The 14,766-nt window shown below is 42.8% G+C and overlaps 1 protein-coding gene and 1 long non-coding RNA gene across 3 annotated transcripts in view; one reads left to right on the top strand and one right to left on the bottom strand.

Moving 5' to 3' along the window:
• Positions 1-9,944: 9,944 nt before the first annotated feature.
• LOC306809609 overlaps positions 9,945-14,766 on the bottom strand; it is an 89,020-nt gene continuing 84,198 nt past the window's right edge. Inside the window, exons 2-3 of the long non-coding RNA XR_013776272.1 lie at positions 10,500-10,587; positions 9,945-10,099 (exon numbers count right to left, since the gene is read on the bottom strand). This is a non-coding gene — a long non-coding RNA (uncharacterized lncRNA). The remainder of the gene's footprint in view (positions 10,100-10,499; positions 10,588-14,766) is intronic.
• PHACTR3 (phosphatase and actin regulator 3) overlaps positions 13,842-14,766 on the top strand; it is a 97,800-nt gene continuing 96,875 nt past the window's right edge. The window contains exon 1 of one of the 2 annotated variants that reach the window (XM_079321263.1): positions 13,842-14,146. In XM_079321263.1, coding sequence (XP_079177389.1) covers positions 14,044-14,146 — 103 coding nt within the window. In that variant the 5' untranslated portion in view covers positions 13,842-14,043. The remainder of the gene's footprint in view (positions 14,147-14,766) is intronic. The other variant, XM_079321262.1, reaches the window with a different exon arrangement.

Raw genomic sequence — 14,766 nt, 5'->3', positions numbered from 1 at the left:
GAGGAAATTATGTGAGAGAAAGATTAGTTTTCAGAGTGCTATTGAAACTAGTTTTTAGAAAAATTACCTTCAGGAGTAAATTTGCACAGCAATTTATGGAAAGATAATGTAAGGGCCTGTAATGTAAGCAAACTGGAAACAGTAGTTTTGATTTCTGATCTTCCCATTCCCACAGCTTTAGTTTAAAAAAATCCAAGCTTATAAATAAGCCAACCTACTGTGCTGTTTTGATTCCTAATCCTTGGTCAAATAATTTATATCATATGTAAAATAGGAAGTATTACACTTTTATCTGGAGATCTTACACTACTCAACAGAACTATTAAAAACATTATTTCTTCTTTATGCCCACAAAAAAAGATGCAGATGATTGAAATACACAAAGAAGTTTCTGCAGGGCAAGCAAGGGCACAAACCTGAAGAGCTCCAGTTATTCCATGAGAAATAGATACATGCACATCCTTATCCTAACAAGCAGTTATTTCAGAAGGGGATAAATTCTTGTCTTACCTCAGGAGGTGAATGAGAGGTGGATTATCTTGTCCTGTTTGGCAGTCCTGCTGAGAAGCTGATGCATTTCGAGCTCACACCATGGTTTGAACATTTATTTGTGCCCTGAAAGAACTTGTTTATGTGTCCCTGAGCAAAGAGAGTTATCCCAGCTCTGTGACAAAGCCAGGACAGATCTGTGCATCCAGTGTGCAGCCAGGCTGGAGAGCTGGGGGTGCTCACCTGGAGAAGGCTCCAGGCAGAGCTCAGAGCCCTTCCAGAGCTGGAGAGGGACTGGGGACAAGGGATGGACACAGGGAATGGGTTCCCACTGCCACAGGGCAGGGATGGATGGGATCCTGGTGGTGAAGCCCTGGAGCAGGTTGCCCACTGAAGCAAAGTTCTGAGCACAATTTTTATCCCTTTGGTGCTCAGACACCTGATACCTGAGGGAGAACAAAAGTGCAACTCACAGCAAAACCCCTGTTCCAGGTTCTGGGAAAATAAACATAGACATTGGCCATTCCTATGTGAAAAACTCTGTCCCAAAGAGAATTTTCCCAAGTGCATTATGGAAACCATGTGTCAGCTTTGAAGATGAAAAACGTAATACTTGCAAGGAAAGTGATGCTGTAGCAGATACTGAGAGCTGAGGGTAACAGCTGGACTGATCAGCTCCAGTCAGTCCAACATGGAATTTCCAGCACTATTAGTGTTTGGTAAAAGATTCCACATCAAAAAGAAGAGAGGATTATCCAGTTTTAATATTTCCACCCTTTATAATACATATGGGCAGATATCTTTCTGTAGCCTCTCTTGTAGAGGTTTTGCTTGGCCTTTTATTTTCACTTGTTTACTTCAGGACGTGTCCAAACAGCTCATGTCAAGCAAGAATGAGAGTTCCAAAATCTTAATTGCCAGTTTGCTGGTAGATATTGCCTGATTGCAACAAGTAAATGAGAAAACTAGGTGAAAAAACAGGGAGGAAAAAACCCTACTTTTTTTAATGTACTGGAACTTTTATTGTATCTTAACCTACCCAAAGAAGTTGCAAAAAGCTCCCATTTGAAAAGCACCCATTTGAAAAATTTAATTCAGATATCATGTGCTTTTCTTGGGGAACATAAATAAAAAAAAATAAGTAAGATATCTGAGGTAAGGGAAATAGATTGCTGACCTGTGTCTTGGGGCTTTTTTTTTTTTTGCCAGTGAAGATGCTATTTTAAAGTTATAATTAGAGCTGGTTTGAAAGAAGCAGTGAAAAGAAATATGCTGGTAATTTCACCAAATTAACCCCAGTTTGATGAAAGCCAGCCAGTTTGGGTAACATAATTTACAAGCATTATAAAGTCTGTCATTTAGATCTTAATTTTAAATTCTTCACGTTTCTGATTGTAGCAATTCTGACACAGCAGCAACTCAGTGTAACACTACACCAGGAGGCACAGAAAAGTGGTTTCTCAAACTTGTCATGCCAGTTCTGCAGCTCAAGCTCTTCTCAAATGCTGCATTTTGGCAACTCATATTGTGCAATGATTATGGAAGAGGTTTTCTGGAGTTTCTAAAGGGTATTCTATGAAGGCAGTTGACTCCCTCATTCCTACAGTGCCTCAGTAATTATTTCTCATCCTACAGGGCTCCCAGTATGTAATTTTATTATCAGGATTAATCAAGGAGAATGATTCATGCTTAGTGGAAAGCAAGGTAAGTTCAACACAACATTAGGACTGAAAAATGCACAACTCAAACTGAACTCACAACAGGATGAAGCTTTAACAACTGGCTCATGTAGACTGTTCTCTCTGCTTCCAAAAATACAGTTCTATTCCAAGAGTGACATAATAACAAATGGTTCCACACCTGCTTCATTTCAGTGATGGTACAGTAATTGGTGCTTTGGCTCATTTTCCTAAACTGATGTAAAACAAAGTGATGTGAAAATGAAGGAGGGGAATGGGGAAACTACAACTTTTAATTTTGTTTCTGAATCCACAAATTCAAGCCCCAGTTCATATCTCTTTTGGGACAAAAGATTATCTGTACTACTCTTTCCTTATGGTGTCAGATCTAATAAATACAACTTAAAGAGACATTTTAGAGCAGCTCAGTGCCTGTGTTACAGGGCTCATAAGGGACTGGCACCTCCTGGTGCTGAACATGTGTAGCTGAAGATCACACCTTGCTTAGGAAGAGACCTGCAAGGAAACATCTACATATTTATGAATTCTCCTTTTTTTATTTTTCTTTGTGCTTAAAGAAAGTCAGCAAGATTAGAATTTTTCAGGTAGTTCTGACAGATCAGAGCACCTTGATCAGACACCACCACACTGTCCCTGTGTTTCTCCTCCTCAGGAAAAAAAAAAAAAAAAGAAAATCACCTTTGCAACACACTATTTTGGGAAGACTGGATTTACTTTCACCTAGACCATGAAAGGTAACTTAGGACTGAGGACAAGAGCCAGACAGCAGTTTAAAACTCCAGTGCCCTGAAGGAAAAAATATAAATATATTTTTCAAGTCCAATTAAGGCTTTGGCTCTGAGTATTTGGCAGAAGGAGAAGAGTAAGCATTTTATGACTTGCCTTTGCATGGATGGTGCTATGAGGAGTTGATGTGCTAATTAAGAAGGTCCATGTGAGTAATTTTTGACTTTGTGAGAGGGACAGGAGAATCAGAGAATGGAGGAAATTGCACTCAAAGCTGTTTTATCATCACTCCTGGGGGCAGTGTGTTCAGTAGTGTGTGTTCAGAGAGAAAAAAAAATCACTTTTGTGGTAACTGATTTTAAAACAGGAACTCAAAGAGTTTTTTTGCAGGATGCCTCCAGCTCCTCAGCTCTGCACAGACTGATGCTTATCTCAGACAGCAAACAATGGGAACAGCTATTTCCAGACCTTGAAACAAAACCAGGGCATGTGAGATGTGAAGAGCTACTGCAGTTCCTGTAAGGACTTTGGAAGGCAATTGCTGGAAAGAGTTTAGATCCAAGATTTCCTAGAAAACCTGGGAAATTTCTTAGGAAGGGTCTAAATCTAGGATGGGAAATTCCTTGAACAGCACAGGAACTACATCAGTTCTAGATCCAGGAATCCCTAGAAAAAGTGAGAAAATGCCAAGAAAGGTTGTAGGTAGAAAATTTAAAAAAAGTCTCTGTCCAGGAATTCCTGGAAGGATCACACATTCAGGAATACTTGCAAAGCTCAGGAAAACTAGAAAAGATTTAGATCAATTAATTCCCAGAAAGTGATAAGAAATTCTTTGAAAATTTCTTAGTGTAGTAAATCATAGCAGAGGTCTCAATCTAGGTATTCCTGGGAAGGATCTTAATCCAGGATGTCCAGGAAAACTCCTAAAAAGCCCCAAATATTCCTAAAAAATGTATAGATGTCAAAATTTAAAAATACCATGAATGTTGTTTATTCTAAGTCACTTAAGCAAATTGTTTGAGTAACTTTTGCATTTCATCACTTGATTTAAAGCCAGAAACATTTTCCATATGGTCAAATCCCTTCCCAGCTGAGCACTGTGGTACTGGAGAAGTGAATAGAATTGGAGTCTCTCTTCTGAAGTTTCTTCATCATTTGTGAAGAAGAGCTACAAAAATAGCCCCAAATAAACTCAACAAATGTAGAGGGACACCTGTGAGTTGTTATTTTAAGCAGTTTGGTTCAACTATCAGAGAAGCAACGTGGGCTTTGTCACCAAGTACTTCAAACCAATCTTGCTAATTAGGATTTCAAGTTTGACACAAACAGATTGGCAAACTAATTTTGGGATCTGCAGCTCAGGGAAGCTTTTTCTAGGTCTGGTCTATTTAGGATGATGTGATGAATTCCATTGTTGTGAGAGGGGTCTTTCACATCACCACATATTCCATTTACACAGCTGGCCCCAGCATTTAATCTTGCCACAATCCAGTTTATTCCCCTCCAGCTGCTCTGACTCAATAATGCTGACAAAAATAATTTCACATCAGTAGAACAAGTGGCTCTGCTCCTCAGCACCAATTTCTGAAGGAATGAAGGAAACACCATTCTGTGACAATTCCTTTGCTGAGCAGAGCTGCACTCACCACTCACTGGAAGTAGAGCTGCTGACCCAGGGAGGAAAACTTTGGATTTCTGGGCTCCTCATCATCTTCTGAGAATGTCTTTTCTTCCACAGGCACTGCCAAATTTTAAGCTACAACCTTCTGCTCACAAAATAAGCTGAAAGATACCAATGATTTCAATGAGAAAGTCCTCCCAAAAAGCACACAGGAGCTTTAAAAGGGTAAAGTGTAAAAATTAGAGGTCCAGCTGATTTCAGAAGGATGTATAAAAATAGAAAAAAAAATTATTGAGGCACAGGTACTTCAAAATAATTTTTTTTTTTTGAGGGAATATGAAAGGTAGGCCACAAGGTCTGAAAAAATGTAGTGTCAGTCAGATAAGGAAACATCAAATACTTGGATCAGGAGAGAATAACAGGCTCATTCACACAGCATTTTCCCTTTAAACCACCATTTCTCTTCGTTTCTGTATTTTACATAGATACACGCCATTCATTGTTTGCTGATTTGAGAATGATTTGACACATAAGTTTTTTTCAAGGACAATCTAAAGCAGAACTAGATTTTCCCAAGGTTATCTGTGCAGCAAAGCATCATCATCCAGCCTTACAGTAAAAATAGCACACACATTAATTACTACACCCAGTGAAACTCTGCTGAGACAGAATTACATGCTGATGAAAGAAGCCCCCATGAATAACAACTGTGTAAAGCAAAATGCCACAGGTGCTAAAATCTTGGTTTAATATCCTGCACAGAACACAACAGAACTCTTCAGAAATGTGAACAAACCCTTTCACACTGTAGCTCACCACACCCTGCTCTGGAAAAGAGACAATCCCGTGGTGCTCTCTAGTGGCTGCCACTCAAACAACCTCGGCAGGCTGCACTGCCAAGTTTAAAAATACACAGAATTATCAAAATATTCGGTTGCCCCTGCAGTCAGCCACGACTGCCCAGGGAGAGAGCAGGGGTTTGCATTTCCATCAATGCTCTGCACTGCTTGTTCTTCCTTCAGGACCCAATTCCACAACAGAACTGCAAACACTGATGTGCTCAAAACTACGCAGAACAAATTTAACACATTTGATCATGAAGTGTATGAGGTGTCTCACAAGTTGGCATCAAAATGTGGCACCTTTTGACTCTCTAACAAACTCCAGATGTGCCAGATTTCTTCCTGATCCCAGAAATGGTGAAGGGAAAACCATTCCTTTCTGCTTGATCTGGACTTTGCAGTTGAGAAAGTCACGTTGCTAAATGGGTGCCTATTTTGGGCTATTAAAACTCTCTCACTGTGCTTAAAACACAATTCATAAACCAAGCCTGAGGCCATCAGTCCTGTATAAAATCATCTGAGCAGAGACAATTATCCTGTGCCCACAGTTACTGACAGATTTCATAACCATTGTCAGGTTACACTGTTCTTGTAAATTGTCTTATTACTAATAAATTATACTTCAGATGCATATTTATTACTTTTTTTTAACTATTATTTCATATGCATAAATAAAACCTAGATGGCTAAATTACCCTTTAAGATATTAAATTAATTCCTAGGGTTGGTACACCAAGAATTTCCTGTCCAACCCTGTTTCCTCAGTGGATTCTCTCAGCTCCATCAGACATTTATTCAGCTAAATAAAGAAGAAATTGCTAAGTGTAAAACCACTACCAAGGGTTTGCAATATCATCCATTAGCTCCAGGATTTCCTTGACAGCACAAAGGATTGCAGGCTGCCAATTATAATTAAATAGAGCTCCCCATGGTCTTAAGCAGAGCTCCTCATTGCCCTGGATAGAAAAATGCAGGTTAAAACACAAGAGTAACAGAAAATGGATCCAAACCTGGTCCAAATAACTGCATTTTCCAGAGCTGGAAATATCTCTGTGTGCAGCATGCAGATGACATTTGCCCTGGGTGGAATGCACTGGCTGTGACATTCCTGTGGGGTCAGCTCTTCCTCTACTCAGGAAATCCCATCAGAGCCCACATGAAAATTTCAGAGGTCCATGCTGTACTGTTCAGCTGCACATATAGAACATCCTTACAAATGGAGACAGAGATTGATCTTGACAGCTTTGGTTCGTAATGCATTAATAAACAGAATTCTTGTAACAGCCACGAAGCCAAGGGAGAGAGAACACTAAATGTTAAAATAATTCTTGACTTCTGAATGACTTGTAGGAAGCAAATCTAATGGCATCTTCCTTGACTGACCTAATTGGATTTATTTCCATGTTCTAGGAAAGGGGAAAAAAAACAACATCAGCAAAAAAACCCTGTTTGCTAGTTCATAAAGCAAGAGTATAATTACCTGATTTTAAATACCATGGGTCATACAATCCTCAGCTGCATGAACCTCCATCTCCATACAACACACAGGCTTGCAAATGACAAGCAAGATTTCTAAGCAGTCATTCATGTACACAATTAATTGCATATTTAGCCAAAATTGGTGTTCCAATCCCTGTGTTTCCCATTGGATTAGAATACAACAGTTTTAGACTACATGCTAATAATAATAAAATAATCAAGTTCTGCAACTGAACCTTAAAACTTGAAGGAGTTGGTCTTGCAGAATTAATTTGCAGAAGACAGAGGTTTAAAGTATCTGTGTGGTTCACAAATTGCATTAAAGTCATGTTGGGAATTCCTTTGCAAAGCATTTTTTTTTGTGTCTAGACTTAAAAGGATACATTTGTATAACAAGGAGAGGCACATATTAGGGACAAGTGAAAACAAAGGGACTCTTTGTGCAACCACCTGATTTTTGACTGGAAGAATTTACCAGGCAAAGTCTGCACTTTACTTGCTGGACAAAGATGTTAAAGGACTCATTCCCAAAATACTTGAGATCCCAGCTGCAGGGTCTGGAGGTGTCCCTCTCATTGCAGTCTAGGCTGGTTGGAAGCAAGGCTGGCAAAGAGTGTTTTTACAATAGAACAGCACAGAAAATTTCATGATTGCATTGTTCTGACTTTGCTTATGACAACATCCATCTCCAGCAGTGAAGTCATGGAACAGAAGATCCATTTCTTCTGTCCTGGGCTAACTTTGCAGGTTAAGAGTTTGCTGTTAGGGCTGATCCTAGAAGAGCAGCCACTGGCCCTGTCCATGAAGGGAGCTGTGATGGAGCTGCTGAGCAGCCTGGCCTTCCAAAGCTCACAGCAAGATGGCATTAAAACAGCACACTGAGCTGCAGCCCCGAGGGGAGGGATGGCCCACCATCTCCTGCTGCCATGGCAACGTCCACAACTGTCCAAAAAATATATATATTTAAAAAGTAAACCAAGTTAGCTGAGTTTTGCTGAGGAATGGTTTCTCAGATGACTCACTGCATCTGCAAAAGAGCAAAGCACAACCTCCCCAGCAGTGATCTTGCTGCACATCCACATTCTGCCTCAATGAGGATGCAAACTGCTGCCTAAACCCTTCAGCTCTGAGCAAGAAGTAAATTCACTGTGTAGGAATGGTATGAAGCCCTAATTTCCTTAAAATTATACTAGAAATTCCAGAAATTTATTGGTAGCTGTACTGCTTCCCTTCCCAAGTCTTGCTTCAGCAGCTGGTGAGCAGGAAATTGAATAGATGGAAGCAGCCCAAGGATTATTCCAGACAGACACAAACCCAACACACAGGAGTGCTCAGGGGAGAATGAAGGTGTAGCATAAAGTCACCACAGTGTTTCTGCCTGGGAAATCTCACACCTCAAGCTTTAAATCAGTTCTCACACTGAGTCTGAGACCCCGAAGGGCTGGCCACGTCTTCTGGGCTGTCACAACAGAAACTCACAGCAGAAACTGCTCTGCTAACCTGCACCTTGCTCATTGGGAGTTCCAACCAATTTGATCTTTCATTCTCTTGTCTTCAGCTGCTGATCAACTCTAGACTTCCTGTATTTCCTTCCATGAACTGAAGCCCAGCTGAGGTTGTATCTTCTGAGAGATGCTCATCAATCCAGATTATTATGGTCTTCACTGGATTTCAGGTCCCAAAGAACTGCAAACTGTGACCTACTGAAGGAAGCTCTGTCACTTGTTTCATGTATCACTGGCCCCTAAAGTATTTTAACTCTCCAGCAGCTGAATTTCTTGTGTATTTCTTGTGGTCAGAGTGTGAAATACCACCTGGAGTCCTGTGTTACACAAGAAATGAAGTGACAATAACAAAATGCCATTGAAGTAGATGTTGAAAGGTACTAACATCAGTGGAATCAGGATTTTGTCCTGCAACTCTACATCAGAGACTCGTCAGCTCTCATCTAATTAGCACAAAGCACCACTTTTCCTTTCCACTTCTGCTGACAACTGAATGATCTTCACTGTTTGAATTAATCTGAAAAATGTATACGTCAAAATTATTCCAGATTTGGCAACAAGATGAGATCTGAATCAGAATGTCCTGTCTGAATGCAATACATAATAAGAAGAAATGACATCTCTGATCAGGCTACAAGTTACCCAGGCTTATCTCTGAGGCAAAAATGAGCTGCATTGCTTCTAAAACACAAAGAATTGCAAAGCATAAGCAAATCAGAAGTTCTTATTTTTCAGAGGCATTTTGTTTCCAAACAGAATTTTAGTGCTCCAAATAGTTATTTAAAAAGTCTGGGATCTTACACTGTATTATTTTATATTTACAACCAGCAGCAGTTACTTGAAGTTATTTCTACTACCCTGAATTGTAGAACCTGGAGGACTGATGTCACAAATGGAACAAGAAACAATTCACTGGGTTTTCTGTAATAATTCACAGAGATTGCAGGGCCTCAATTACACCAAAAATGGCTTTCAGAGCTCCCACATATCTGCAGGTTTTTTTGTAGTTTTGAGTATTTGAGATCATGGAATACTCTGAGGATGGAATTGAGAATAAGGAATTTCCAGCCATGTGCCTTCTTCAGAACACAGTGCCTGCACAAAAAAAGATATTCTGTATACAAGAACATTAATTCCTCAAAATGTGGAAAGGAAGAAGGTTTAGACCTGTAATGGAATTTACATGTATATCCCTTCTCCTCAGACATCCTGAGGTCGAAGTGGAACAGAAAACCAGAGAGGATAATGAGATCCACATGGGGCTGTTATTATCATAAGCTGCATAATTTAAAATAAAGTAGAGGTTGCTCTTCTCATCATCACAGCACAGAAGGATGTGAGTAGAGCTGGGTGTCAGGGCAGGAAGTTGAGCTGAGGATCCTCCTTTACAGTTTTCCCAGTTTTTTTTTCCTATTCCTTCACCTGTAAAATGGGAGTGAGCAGTGGAGCTGTGAAGGAAAGAAAATATGAAAATCAGATGGGCCATTGCCAGAATAGCTCCTGAGTACCAGAGATTCTCAATGTGCACATGAGGCCCCCAATAAACAAGCCCCTGATGCTTATTCATTTTTTATTTGCTTTCTGTAGTAGTACCTTGGAGAAGACGTGTTTCAAGTCTTTGTACTTACAAGTTGTGACTGCTGGGTGATATTTTATCTCTTCTCACTGACAAGCATTTATGGTCTTGACAAACAAAGGCTCAAAATAGGCTCTGTGTCCTCTTTACAAAGAAAGGATCTGAGGAGAAAAAAACCCCCAACAAAGTAAATAGAGACAAGAGTTTTCTGAGCATGGGAATGCTCATCTTTGTTATGGTGAGCACGCTGAGCTACAAGAAACTGGCATAAAAATCTCAAAAACTAGGTTAAGACTCACAAGCAGCAGAACAAATGCTTTCTGTTGCTGCATCTAAGGAAACTGCTCCTAGCAAGGCTGTTTGTGCCTTGGTCATCAGAATGATTTAAACATGAATGCTGATACTGTCAATCCCAATGTACCCTGAATTCATTTTCTAAATAACAACACAAGCCTCCCCCCATGAGTGGTGCTCAGAGATCACATGTAGGCTTCAGATTAAGGAAAATGAGGTTGTTTAATATTCTGCTGATTCGAGAAAAACAGCACTGACATGACTCACCTCTTTTCTTTCTCTCCAGAGAATCAGTCCTTTCCAACACAAGTTTGGATTTCTCTTTATATAACCAGCTCATACAACAGGCATTCAGCTGTTTGTCAGAGAGAAAACAAACTAATCAAATCATCTATACAATTTATATAGTTGCATAAAAAAAAAATCAAGGAAAGTCATATCAAAGGGACATGCATTGATTTGGCTACGGATTATGCATCAAAATAAATAAAATTTTTTAAAAAAATTGTTTTCTCATCTGTGTTCCCTGTGTGGATATTTCATTTTAAGAAGTATTTTCCTCTGAGAGATAACTGAACAGATCAGATCATTGCACGTTCTGGGAAAATGCTGAAAACTTGTTTACCACAAGACTGCTATAGTGAGAAAACAAACCAAACAAAAGGAGAGTCATGTTTCTACTAACAGCCATTCTGATCCTGCAAACAGTTTTGTTTGTGACACTTACAGAATCATAAGAAGTAGTAAATGGAAACTTGTGGACAATTTTTCAGGTGCTTTGTACCCACAGGTAGAACTAGACTTAGTTTCATTCCAATTTCAGAGGGATTTACAAATCGATATTCTTGAAATATATTAGTTAGTGCCTGCCTCCATCAGCTTCTATTTACTTCTGTGAAAAGGGTCCAGTTCTTTTGGTGTTGGACTTTCAACACAAAGGCAAGACTTTGCCTCACTTTATTTTTCCAAGTACAAAGTGCCATCATCACCTCTGAAATTTGAAAGTAAAAAAGTAAAAGACATTCAGACAATCCTAGTTTTAACATGAGACATTCTTTTGCAGCAAAAGTTTAAATAATTCAACACAAGTTGTTTGGGGTTTTTTTTGGTACCTGCTCTCCCAAACATGATCACTGTTCTTTTTGGAAATAGCAGGGTCCAGGGGCAGCTCCATCAGCTGGCACAAACCTCACCAGGGATTTATTTCCAGACTGAGCCTCTTGATGCTTGGTTTGCCAGGGATGAGAGAAAATGCTCTTTAACTGAGTGAAAACAGCAAGGCAGATTCCAGCCCTATTTGACTGTTCTGTACCAGATGATATTTTAAATCCAAAGAAATTCTATAAAGTGTCCTCCACAGAGGCAACCAGTATGGGAGCTGGTTAAAAATACATCCCTTTGATTCTCTGTGCTTTTATAGCTACTAAAGATGTCTTGGAGATATTTTCTTGAGTTGAAAATATTTTAATGTATTCCATCTTATACAAATGCTTAAATCTGATATGAAACTTCCCAACCCTACATTTTAAACATGAAATCAGTATCATTCTTCATCTCAGAAGGCAGCTATTGATTAGTGCAAACAGACTTTCACAGAATTCACTAGAAACCATCAGCATTTTCTAGCATGACCTAAAAGCTATATAGAGAAAAACCATTTAAAACTTGCTACTTCCTCTCCTTTTAGGACTAAAAATAGATTTGGCTCATTATCTCATACCTTAATGTATTCCATGGCACGATGACACAGCTTAGATTAAACCTCCACATGCTTCTTTTTCCTTAGGATCTACCTTACACACAGCAAGAAGGGACAGTGCCCATTGAACCAGAGATGCCTTGATATTTTACTTTAAGCCCTTTTTTGGGGTTCTGCTCTCAGGACAATATTCCCAGTTGCTGTTGGATGCTGCAGCTCACCCCAGCCATGGGCAGATGTCACCCCAACAGCCACACTCTGGCCTTCCACAAATGGAATCTTGGATGAATTTTCTCACCAAACTCCACCCTTAAATCTATGCCTAAAAACTTTTTTCTTCCCCCCAAATGTCAGTGAGTTAACCAACTCTCAGGGACACTCAGCTCCAAAGAGACTCCCAAATCAGATGTATGCACATTTAACTTTGAAATTCCTGCTTAAAGAAAAACTGCAAGCACATCTTAGTATGACAGATGTGATGAATTTGGTTTGAATGCCCCCAAAACACAACAAAGACATAACCCCACATAACTGCTTTGTTTGCCCCTGCTTTCAGAAATGGTCAAACCCCATTTTCTTTATTTATTAGCAGCAAAATATTTTCCACACATTTATGTAAAAAAAGAGCCAGGCACTTCTCAGTGGTGCCAAGTACTAGAACAAGAGGCAAGAAAACTGATGCTAAGAAAGTTCAACCAGAACACGAGGAAGAAAAATTTCTTTGTTGCACAGGTGAGGCTGTGGAGTTTCCCTCCACTGGAAATGCTCCAGACCTGTCTGGACACAATTTTGTGCCCTCTGCTCTGGGATGACCCTGCCTGAGCAGGGAGGTCGGGACAGGTGACTCCACAGTGGTTCCTTCCAACCTGAACCTGTACTTCTGTGTGTGAAAGTCTGTATTGATGGAAAATCTTCTGATACAAAGGTTAATCTCTAAAATTTTACAAACTTGCATGAGTCTCAAAACAGGAACTCGGTCAGCTGCACGTGTAATTATTGTTCTTGAGTCAGCCCATGAAATCTGCTTGCAGGTGAGTGTATTCCTCAGCATTAGTTCCATGCAGACACAAAAGCAGAGTTTAAGGCAGACACGAGATGAGAATCCCCACAATCCCAGCAAATGCTGACTGAACATTCTACAGGACTTTACTGGTATAGTGATTAGAAAGCATCCCTGTTTTTTACAGGTCAAAACTTCAAGAAGACCTGATTTGCATCACCGGCTACAGACATTCAAATTCCCGAACCAAGCTATTCAGCCCGAGTCGGAGCATCCCGTTTCTGCGGGATGCCCGAAGCTCCGGCCGAGCTGCGCGGGGGTCCCGGCGGGCGCGGAGCGATCCCCGCTCATCCTGCGGAGGGAATCCCCGCGGGAACCCCCGAGGGACACCCTCCCGTGCCCGCCACCCTCCTCCAGCCCCGGGGAGGCGAGCGGCGGCACCGAGCCCGGGCTGTGCCGGTACCGGGGGTCCCGCCGGTGCGTCCCGCGGGGCAGAGCGCCCGCACGGACGGGAGGGAGGGACAGGCACCGGGACAGCTCCGGGGCCACGGGCGGGTCCCGCGGAGCGGCGGGGGCGGGTCGGTCCCTCCCCGCGGCCCGTGACGCGGCGGGCGGGGCGGGACCCCGCGCACCTGCGGAGCCCCCGCCTTTGTGCAGTGCAGGTGCGGCGCCCACCCCCCACCCCCCTCCCCGCCGTGACGTCAGGCGGGCGCTCGCGGGGCACCATGGGAGAATCCCAATGTTTTCCGACGGATGCGCTCAGCAGCGCGGCGGCTTGAGGCGACTCCGGCAGCGGCGCTCGGGGGGCGTCCCGGGAGGGGGCGGCGGCGGCGGCGGCGGGGGGCCGGGCCGGCGGCCCGCGCCCCGGCTCTTCCCCACCCCGCCAGGCGGCATGGCCCACCCCCCTGAGGCGCCCGGAGCTGCCCCCTGAGCCCGGAGCCGCAGCCCTGCCGACGGCAGATGCCGGGGAAGATGCTGCCGCGGCTGGTCCTGCCCGGCTGACGCCCCGCCGCTGCCACCGCCGCACCCCCGTCCCCATTGTCCCCCGGCCGCCTCCGGCTCCATGAGCGCCTCCTCCTCCCTCCTCCTCTGAGCTTCCCGCCCTCCACCTCATGGCTGCATCGGAAGAAGGGACCGGCTGCTTTCTCCCGAGAGGCAGGTCGCAGAGTGACCCCAGCATCCTCACCGACCCCGCGGGCCCCGGGGAGCGCCCAGGTAACGGCCCCGCTCTGGCCACGGGCAGGAATTGGGAAGGTGTTTCCTGCAGTAAGTGCCCAAATGGTGCGGCGGGGCTGCGAGCGGGGTTTGGAGCGAGCGCGTCCCGCGGCTTTGCCGTGGCCGGGCCGGCGCTCCCGGGGCCGGCGGCAGCGCTCGACCCCGCTCCGCACGGCCCGTGTGTGGCTGCGGGGGAGCGGGGAGGGAGCGCTAATAAAACAGGCTGTTTGCATGGCATCGCCATGGAGACAAGCGAAGCAGAGTCATAATTAAACGCTTTCTGCCCACAAGAAGGTAATTTTCACTTCACGGGGAGAAGCGTAATCTCCTTATGAAGTGTAGGCACAGAGGGTGGTGCTGAGGGGACACAGCCCAACCGTTAGTGTATAAATAGAAAATTGGGATTAGATTTTTTTTTTTTTAAACAATGGCTAATGGTGTTTTCATCTTCACTTTGAGGAGTAATTCTAAATGTCTGTTGGTGGTGACTCAGTAATTTCAGATCCTCAGGATCTAAGCAGTGTTGAGACCTTTAGAGAAAAAAAGAAACAAATAGCTACATCACTTTGATGTGATGTGATTGCACGGAAAGGCACAACAACAAGCTGGAAGCAAAGGCT

The sequence above is a fragment of the Erithacus rubecula genome, assembly GCF_903797595.1.
Source record: "Erithacus rubecula genome assembly, chromosome: 18".
NCBI lineage: Eukaryota > Metazoa > Chordata > Aves > Passeriformes > Muscicapidae > Erithacus > Erithacus rubecula.
Note: the sequence above shows the minus strand (reverse complement) of the source record. Positions and strands in the feature narration are given on the sequence as shown.